The sequence below is a fragment of the Bison bison genome, unplaced genomic scaffold, assembly GCF_000754665.1.
Source record: "Bison bison bison isolate TAMUID 2011002044 unplaced genomic scaffold, Bison_UMD1.0 scf7180017864057, whole genome shotgun sequence".
Lineage (NCBI taxonomy): Eukaryota > Metazoa > Chordata > Mammalia > Artiodactyla > Bovidae > Bison > Bison bison.
In genome coordinates, this window is record NW_011494629.1 from 2,797,596 (window position 1) to 2,807,256 (window position 9,661).

General features: G+C 57.5%; 2 protein-coding genes across 3 annotated transcripts in view; one reads left to right on the forward strand and one right to left on the reverse strand.

Moving 5' to 3' along the window:
- The window catches only part of NINJ1 (ninjurin 1), a 4,475-nt gene extending 3,294 nt beyond the window's left edge, over positions 1-1,181 (forward strand). The window contains exon 3 of the mRNA XM_010835971.1: positions 595-1,181. The gene's annotated coding sequence lies outside the window, so the exon portion shown is untranslated. The remainder of the gene's footprint in view (positions 1-594) is intronic.
- Positions 1,182-8,683: 7,502 nt separating this feature from the next.
- Positions 8,684-9,661, reverse strand: part of LOC104985691 (chromosome unknown open reading frame, human C9orf89) — a 15,829-nt gene continuing 14,851 nt past the window's right edge. The window contains exons 4-6 of one of the 2 annotated variants that reach the window (XM_010835972.1): positions 9,532-9,591; positions 9,215-9,286; positions 8,684-8,947 (exon numbers count right to left, since the gene is read on the reverse strand). In XM_010835972.1, the coding sequence (XP_010834274.1) occupies positions 8,832-8,947; positions 9,215-9,286; positions 9,532-9,591 (248 nt within the window). In that variant the 3' untranslated portion in view covers positions 8,684-8,831. The remainder of the gene's footprint in view (positions 8,948-9,214; positions 9,287-9,531; positions 9,592-9,661) is intronic. The other variant, XM_010835973.1, reaches the window with a different exon arrangement.

Consider the following 9,661-nt stretch of genomic DNA (forward strand, 5'->3'; position numbering starts at 1 on the left):
TGTGTGTCAGGGACGTAGGAGGAGACCTTCCAGATTGACCAAGCGGACGAAGCAAGATGCTGGGAGCAGGGCCTTTGTGTGGCCCTGTTGTGAGTATCTGGCTTCCACTTGCCCCTGCCATCACTATTGGCCCCACCTGGCATGGATTCTCTGCCCAGCTGCTGGCCCCAGATTGCTGTTCAATCTGTCCCCCGTGGAATCCTCTGGATGCCAGCCTGCTGCCTCACTCATCGCATGACAACCGGGCCACTTATTAATCACCTGCTGTGTGCCCCCAAGACAGTCTTGAGTCTCCCCAAGCATCAGCCTAGTGAGGAGACCTCAAGGTCCCCACGGCACATGTCCACCCACCAGCCCCTGCTCTCAGGGGTGCCCTGTCCGAGCGTGCTGGGCCAGGGTTTTAAACCCTGACAGTGTCCCACGGGGGGACACTGTAGTTCTCCCAGGTCAGAATTGGGCTGACTCTGGAGTCAGAGTGGCCCCGACATTTATGGGCTGGTTAGCAGACACCACGCTGAGGCAGGGTCACCAGAACAGAGCTGGAGGCTCCTCCGGCCTTGGTGACTCCATGCCTCCCCTCTCCCTTCTCTGCAGGTGCCCCTGGATCATGCCTGGCCACAGCTGCCTAGACGCAGGAGGCGCCTTGCCCTTGAGGCCCATCCTCCTGTCCACGGGATTCCTCTAAACCACCGGAGCCCAGGCTGGCCCCGCTGGACTGCATCCAAATAAGCCACACGTGCTCAGGCCACTCTGGCCACACAGGGCCTGCCCTGTCCTCAGCTGCTCCTCCTCCTGGAGCATGGAGTAGCCAGGCCCAGAAGATAGAACTGGTGAGCCTTCAGCAAGGTCATCGCTACCGTGGACATGCAGCAGGCTTGGGGGTCAAGGAGCTGGCCCCCATCTTGGGACATTTCCAGAGAGACGAGGCGATGCCTGCCCTCTGCCAGTGCAGCAGCGTCCTGGCTTTGTGTGCTGCCCACCCTGGGTGACCTGTGACCTCTGCACTTCCTGACCCAGGACTATAGACCATCAGTGACCCTGTGGGTCCCCCACCGTGGCCACTGACTCAGACCTCACACCTTCCACCAGCAGTGATTGGGCAGGGCTGTAGCCCCTCCTTGGGGATCTGAGCCCCCACTTTTCTATATATAACTAACCAATAAAGCTGATTCTTCTCCTCGTGTGGCTCCCAGAACCATCCTCCCTGCCACCCAGGCCCGGGTGCTGGACTGTGCCCCTCAGAGCCCCCGGCCTATACAGCCCTCCTCTGTCCCTCCCTCCAGGCCTTTGTTGGCATCTCCAGACATCACCCCCACATACATGTCCTCGGGGCAGTCAACTCGATGACCCCTGACCAGACCCTCATGGAAAGTTCCAGCACTCCCACATTTCCTGCAGTTTACATGCCCAACTAGCTCCCTTCTATACCCACAGTACTGGATCAAGGAGAGTGGGGCTGATGCCAAGCCAGCCTCGACCCTGCAGAGACACCAGTGAGGGCCAGGTGCTGTCTCTGGGGGCTCACGGAGCCACCTCTCACATGGCTGGGACCCCCAGCTCCCTCAGTCCACCCTGTGACCACTAGGGCCTGAGCCCTCACTCAGCCCCCTTGTCATCTCCTTTCTGACCCTTGCTGGCCTCATTCCCTCATCTCAAGTCAGCAAAGCCCTCACCTGGGCCTTTCCAGGTGGGATACCTGAGAACCTCCAAGCAACTGGAGCCCGGGGAGGGGAATGAAGCCCCCAGGAGCTCCCAAGGCCCCTCCCCCATCACTTCTCTTGCCCTCCCCACTCTGAGCCTGAGGCAGCTCCACAGACATTCAGATGACCCCGTAGTCTTCTGTGGGGCTGAAAGATGAGCACAGAGTGATTGATAAACAAGAGTGCTTATGGGTGAGATGATCTAATCTGAGCTTTGCTTTAAAGTGAATAACTCAGAAAAAGGTACAGGGAAATGGATGAAGCAAGATTAGAAGTGCTGGGGATGCAGAGCTGGGGCCCCAGAGCCAGCTCTCTGCTCTTCTGAGTGTCTGAATGTCCCGTAAAGAAGGCTACTAAAGGTGATTCACACGTGTGATGAGATCCCTGAAGAAGCAAGACCAGCAGGTGGGCAGTGGGTGGACACATGTTCCCAGAGGAGCCGATGAGCCTGGGGCCAACCTGGTCAGAGGGCAGATGCACAGCTGTCAGGTGGCTGGGCCCTGGGAGCAAGCAGTAGAGAGGCCAATCTCTGCGGCTGGTCACCGTGAGCACCTTGGCTGTCTCATTGCCAGGAAGCAGCAGGGGTCAGTCTCCTGGCTGTGAACCTGCCCCACTACCTGGCCCTCGTGGTGGATCCAAGGTGGTATCTGGGCCCATGCCCCCAGGTCCAGCCCCACTCAGGGCTCTGCACAAGTGGAGGCTGCCCAGCACCATAGCCCTGGGGTAGCCTGAAGCTGTCTCTGGCCTGTGGTGTGTGGGATGCCCGACAGCCACACCAGGGGGATGCCAGCCTGTGTGGACCATGGACATGGCCAGCAGATGGCTGAGTTTCTCCTTTGGCCAGGACAGGAAGTTTGCCTAGACCTGACCAGACAGGGTAAGCCCCAGATGGCTGGATGGGTCCTAGGTCACCAAATCAGGCTGGCCTCTACAGGCACTAGGGGCATTGTGCATTCAGCCGCTGACAGCCTCTGCCCCAGCTGTTCCCCCACAGGTGTACCTGACAGCCCCTGATCTCCCCACCCACCAGCACCCAGGCTCATGTCAACAGACCCGGCCCCCAACCCTCACTCTGGATGTACCCCTGTCTCAGGGCCTTGGCTTGTGCTGCAGCTCTCTAGGTTCGGGGCTGTGCCCTGAGGTCTTCCCCGCTGGCCCTCCTGACTCCTGCTTCTTGTCACTGTCACGGCGGGCCATTTGGGTTTGCTCTGCCTTTGATGTCATTGGTCACGTCACTGCCCACAGTGTCCCCCTGGGGCCCTCATCTGAGCCCTGACTACCCCCACGTCATCTGGCCCATGATCAGGGCTGTTGCCTGAGAAGGAGGGTCCTGCTCACCATCTCCCTGAAGGCTAAGGGAGGTCTGCCTGAGCTGGGGAAGGAGGTGGACCCTTAATCATACTTGTAGATCTATTTAATCTGCTCTGGCCCTTCCACTTGATGCAACCACTCAAAGCCTGTGCTCAGCACTGTGTCTGGCATACTTAGTCTAGGTACTTAGTAAATGTCTACAATAGATCCACTCCTCAAGTTCCAAGCTCTGCACATGTGTTACAGTGGCCAAGGGATAGACAAAAAAACAGGGCCCAGAGAGTCAGTCAGGGCCAAGCCCTGCTGGGCAGCTGCCCCATCTGGGGACCCCACTCTGTCATCCCGGGGGAAGGCAGAGACCCTGAGAGTAAGCAAGGGGCTCGAGGAGTAAGAAGCAAGGAAATGTACATGCCGAGTTGGGAGACTCCACAGAGGGACACACACAGGGAAGTCAAGTGTGGGAGCCCTCAAGGCTGATGCTCCTGGACCCAGGACCAGGAGGGAGCCCTGTGGAAGGACAAAACTGTGGTGCATGAACCCCGAGGCCACGTGAGCTGGGGCTGGCCTTAAAGGAGTGTAGGATGGTCAGTGTGGGGAAAGGGGAAGTCACAAAGAGCTAGGAATTGGGGCGACTGAGGGAGCTGGGAGGATTTTGTGCTTAACTTCCTTGTTTTATAATATACAGAGATGATGATGGATGGAGGACAAAAAGATTATAGATTGATGGACAGATGGATGGAAGACAGATAGATGACAAATAAATAGGTATAGATAGATGACAGATAGGGGTAGGGATAGATGAGTCATCCCAGGTCACCCTGGGGTTCTCCTCCCCTGACTCTCCATCCCCAGTGTCCACCCTTCAAGGCCCAGGCCCAGTCGATCTGAGAAAGTTAGGCCAGGATGGGCTGGGCTGGGTGGACTTCTGCTGCAGGATTGAGTGTTTCCTTCCTTCCACACCTGCCACACCCACCCACCCACTTCCCTCTCTCTCAGGCACCTTTTCTCCCACCTGCTTTTAATGGAATTTAATTCCTCTTTTCTCACTACATTACTTTTAAGAATTCACGAACAGAATGTTCTAACATTTTTCTTCTCTCTCTCAAGTATTTATTTCCGGGGAAACTAAGCTAACTAAGCTGCTGGATCTGCGTGTGGCCCAGGGAAGATGCCCCATGGCAGCAGTGCCCCCCAGACCCTGCCCTAGGCCTCAATGCCCTCTGAGGGGATATGGGGCTCCAGCCCTGCCTCCAAGTGGGATAAGAATTGAGGTGCCAGCTGCCACCAAGCCAGCGCTGAGGGAAGGGCACCAGCTCTATGCTCCGAAATCCCCACACAGTCTACAAGATTGGGGCCCCAGGGCCCAGCCAGCAAGGACCTGACCTGCAAGTTGGTCAGGCCTGGGGTTTGTGCAGAGGTTCTGGGTGTGGGGTGGGCACTCTGAGATAGCTCTCAGAGCACTGACCTGGCGGGTTGAAAATAACAACCCCAGATTCCAGCAGTGTCAGCACCCCGACCCAGACCTTGTGCCTTCTCCCAGAGGGGAACCCTGCCTTGTGCAAATTGCAGTTGCATTTCCGGCTCCACAAGCAGCGGCCTGTTACTTCACTGGGCCTGAAACCACATCCCTGAGAGCATCTAGGGCCCTAACTGCCTCCATCACAGGATCTCTGCTCTTCACACACATACCTCCTTCACAGACACACTTCTCCTGAATGCCCCCATCACTTCCCTCCCTCCCACCCTGCTCAAATCTCCCCTCACTCCCCTCCCAACACCGGGGAGCTCTTCCCCACCCAGGCAGACTGGAGATGGGACCGTCACCCCGGCACTGTGGTAGCTGAAGTACTGTGGTAGCTGAGGATCTATTCTTCTTACTAGAGTTTGGTGGGGGACTTTCCCAGTTGAGGTGGCATTTTACCAAAGATCTGAAGGTTGAGTAGATGGGGGGGAGTGGTTAGTAGTCTTCCAAATGAGGGAATTAGCATGTGCAAAGGTGGGGGGTATGGATCATGAGCAGTTCCAGTTGTTGAGCTATGGAGGTAGGGACAGGGGACAGAAGGTTAAGGGCCTATCCCAGGGGGCCAGCAAGACTGTGGCCCTTGGCATCTTTCACACCTTGATGGACTTAATTCATTACAGGTCATGGTTACTGACTGAGCAAGTAGTTGGCAGGGGGCCCTCATGGGGATAGGTGCTGTGCCTAGACATGGATGCCCCATTGTTCCACCTCCCCCAGCCCCAGCCTAGGAGTGGGATCATTGTATGGCTGCCACAAGCCAGGGGCAAGCTGATGGGAGAGGGGCCTGGCTGGTGGTCTGGGCTGTTGCCACAGACTTCAGTTGTGGGCACGGGGTCCAGGCACAGTTGGAGAAGGGGCCATTGAGGCTGGGATCCACGGAGGGGGTCCTAGAACAGCCTGAACTCAGGGGCTGCTTTGGACCACCAGGGCAAGGCCTTGGGTGGGTCATTGCTGGAAGGAGAAAGTCAGCAGTCACAAGAAGCGGCCCAGTTGGAGCCAAGGGAATAGGTGCCCTGGACTACCACAGCTCACCAGCTCACCTGAGACCTGGGACCGGCACTGACTGCCCCTCGCTCAGGGGATGGACCCTGCCACAGGGCCTTGTGGGTAAGTACCAGGACCTTCCCTGCCACATTCTGTTTCTGGGATGTCCCCTCAAAGGTCCTTCTACTTAATAGTTCAGGACTGCTAATAGCAAAGGACTATATTCCGGGGGGTATATAAGTAACATTTATTTCAGGAGATTGGAAGGCTGAGGTCCAGGCACTGGCTTGTTTTGGTGTCTGCTTTGCCTGCACCCTACACACAGTGGCCTCACTCGCCCAGATGTCTCTATCACCTACAGTCAGGCATCTGGCGCCTTTACCCAGTGGTGCCCTTTACCTAGTTCTGTCACTTTCACTGGGCACGTGTCACTTTTACCCAAGCACGTCTGTCAGAGAGCAGGACAAACATAGTAATACCTCGGCATCTGCCCAGGAAGCAACTTCCCCTGGGAATCAGGATCTTACCTGTTTAGTGGGTGGAAGGACTGCAGACTGGACAGGATGTGCTGGGCTGGCCTCAGGGTTCTGCTGACCTCCTACCTTCTGAGCTTGGAGTCCAGAAACTAGTTCCTTGGTCTGTATGGCTAGCCAGTACAGTGGGCACTCTCTGCAGCAGTAAGAGCAGTTTACACGGGGCACTGTCTGCAAGGGACCTGGAGTGCAGTGCATCCTTATAGCTCTGAGGAGGGAGGGGAGTGGATATGTTCACAGCATCGCTCACCCTAGACCCTGAGTGAGGAACCTTCATGTGGTTCCAGCCTTTGAGGGCTCTGTTCAGCTCACATAGCCCAGGGTGCTCATTTCACCCAGTGAAGGTCTGTTCCAGAGGAACATGCTCTAGCTGCACCTTTAGCACAGCTTTAGCGGTTAATTCATGAAGCCATTTCCAGAAAACAGCACTTGGAGCAGTGCTATCCAGCTCAGGATATCCATGCTCAAGGAGGGGTCCTGTCTCTTTGAATAGATGGGTCAACTAATGCTCAGAGTCTGGAGACACACCCCCCAGGACTGGCAGGGCAGAGATGGAAGAGCTAGTGGTAAGCCGTGATGTCCTGGGCTTCAGGGCGGGCAGGAGGGCTCCTCTGCCTGGCTCTCCCATGCCCTGGCCCTCACTTTAATGTCTGGGCATACAAATGAGTGAATGAACCCATAGGCTGACTGAATGAGGGCCAGACACCACGTCGTGAAGCCAATCCCTCTGCTTCCCATCTTGTTTCCCTCCCACATGCTTTGAGAGACTGAGACATGGGAGTGGAACCCCTCCTGAGGGCCTGCCCAATGGCAGCATCATTCCTGGTGTCAGCCTGCGGTGCCTCTAGAAATCCCCTATGGAAAACGTAAGCACATGATGGTTCTCGGGTTGACATACTTCTGTTTCCCCAGAAAGTGGCTGGAGGGGAAGGAGATGACAGAGGGAGGCAACGGGGAGAGGGATCCATTGGAGCCTGGCCCAGGCCCCAGCGGCCCATGCCTTGTGCACGCGCACATGTGAATCTGAGCACTGTGCACACTTCTCACATCTGTGTGCATGTGTGTGTGTGCGCGCACGTGGGGAGGGCACTCTCGGGTGCTGTGTGGTCCTGGGCGCTGAGCTCACTGGTAATGAGGATGGTGACAGGGCTCCGCAGAGGACAGGGGCCATGCAGCCACAGCCTGGAGGGCAGTGGGCACCCGTGGCCCAGCAGTGGGGACTCGGCTCATGGGGCCCCCAGGGCCAAAGGTAGAGCACCAAGCCCGCCATGTGTACACTCACCCTTCTGTGTCCACAAGGACTTTTCTAAGACAAGATCCTAAGCCTGAGGCCAGGAGGTGAGACAGATGGGTACGAACTCCCTGGCTGAGGGGACAGGCCCATCTCCCCAAGGCAATTACAGGGCTTGGCTCTGAGAACAAGGGGCTGTGTGGGGCCAACAAAGGGCTCCCCCAGGCCGTTAGGGGAGGGCGTGAGGAGCCAGAGCCCAAGACTTCAAATGGCACAATTATACTTTTCATCTCTAGAAGTCCTAGAGGGTTCTGTGTACTCTGTCTCAACTTCCTCTCCACCTGGATTTTGTGTTCATTTCTAGGCTCTGACCATACATGTGTCCCTGACCCCCAGAGCCAAGGTCATCGCTTCCCCAGGAGGGAGGGGCTCCGTCTCCCGGATAGTGGGATCTGAGGAGCCTCACAGGGCCCAGGAACTGGGCGTTGGCTCTGGTGACTAGACAGAGACAAGAGGGCTGATGGGGGTATCTCCCTGGGACATGTCATAGGAAGGGAATGAAGGTGGTGGTTGAGCCCCTCACGTGCCGGGTCCTCCTTTCTTGGCTCAGTGCCTCTCCTTTCAGTCTCAGCTTCTTCATCAGGAAAGCAAGGGCAGCAGCCCCCACCTTCTGGGGCTGCTGGGAGGAGTCAAAGCAACACATGCAGCACTAGAGCATCACAAGGCATTGGGCTGGTGCCCCGCTGCGGCCCTCCACTAACGGCCTGGGGTTTGGCCACATGCAAGCCCCTTGTTCTGAGCCGAGCCCTGTAACTGCCTTGGGGACAAGGGCCTGTCTCCTCAGCCAGGGAGCTTGTACCCATCTGTTTCACCTCCTGGCCTCAGGCTCAGGATCTTGTCACAGAAACGTCCCTGTGCACATCCAAGAGGGCTCGGTGCTCCGCCTTTGGCCCTGGCGGCCCTGTGAGCCGAGGGAGGGTAACAGAGCAGTCCAGAGGGCCTGCCTGTCCATCCTCCGGGCCTGGGGCTGAGGACTGGGACAGAGAGCAGATGGGGGGCAGGTGTGGGGAGCAACAGTGCTCCAGGTGGGGGATGGCAAGCAGGGCTCAAGGCAGGGAGTTCTGGAGAGAAGCAGTGGAAGGAGGCCCCAGAGGAGGGGCAGGACATGCGGCAGGGTTACATCTGGAAGAGGGCACTGGGGGACAGCCGGGGACATTTGGGGTTGGGTAGTCCACACAGAGGGGTGAGACCCAGGCTCAGAGGAGTCCGGGAAGGCAGCCTGGGCAGGACCTGGGTCTTGGGTTGGACTCAGGAAGTGAAGAACCCACAGGATCAACCTTAGTTAGAGACGCTGTCGTGTCTTGAATTGGAATCATCTAGAAAACACTCCTGAGAGAAGGGATGAGACTCAAACATTTAATATTGTTGAACACCTCTGTACAATGAAAGTAAAGTGCTTATTACAGAAATTATAAATAGCAAGAAATAAACACTTAGGAAAGAAGCAAGCCCCTGGAGAGCAACACGCAGGCAGGCAGGGCTGGGGTCGGTCAGAGGCCCCCCAGGTCATCTGTGAGAAAGGCCAGCAGGAAGCGGCTGACGTGCCTGTCAATGATGACAGGGGAGAAGCCCAGGACACGCCGGGCCCCTGGAAGCACCTTGGGGTCTGGAAGACAAGGGGGTCTCAGAACTCCTCCAGAAGGTACCTTCTCTCATCCTCGCAGCATCACCAGCCCACACCTGAGTGATGTGGGGTCCCCACGCACCGCTCCCACCCAGGACCTGGACAAGGTCAGCATGGCAGGAAAGCGACGGCGGGCATGCCACACTGGGTCACAAGGCGGGGCCTCAGGTGTGGGCCTCCGTCCATCTGGCAGGGCTCAGCCCCAGGGCGTGGGGAGGACTGGCCGAGGCCTGGCCCAGCAGCACCCACCTGGAGGGCAGCAGTAGATGAGAAGCGCCAGGCCCGCGGCCAGGCCGAGGCAGGTCAGGAAGGCCACAGGTCCTGGGGAGAAATGCGCGTGAGCAGCTACCCGAGCCCTGAGGGGTGGGGAGGGGTCCGGAGGCCTCGAGGACAGGCTCACACCTTGTGCTGGGGTCAGCCAGGCAGGGATACCCCTAGTGAGCACCCTAAGGGGATCTGTCCAATGGGCAGCCAGGACTGGAACCCAAGTTGGAATGAGAAGCCCCCAAGACAGAGGTGGAGCCCTGGGTCAGGGGACAGAGAAAAGGGAAGTGGGAGGCGGTTACCCCTGTCACTGAGCTCACAGCTTGCGTTGCCCGAGTCTAGCTCTGTGCAATCTGAGTTCTCTGGAAACAAAATCACAGGGCGTGGTTAGTCATGGGGAAGCTGGAGAGTAAGGTGGTCGCCTGCCATCGA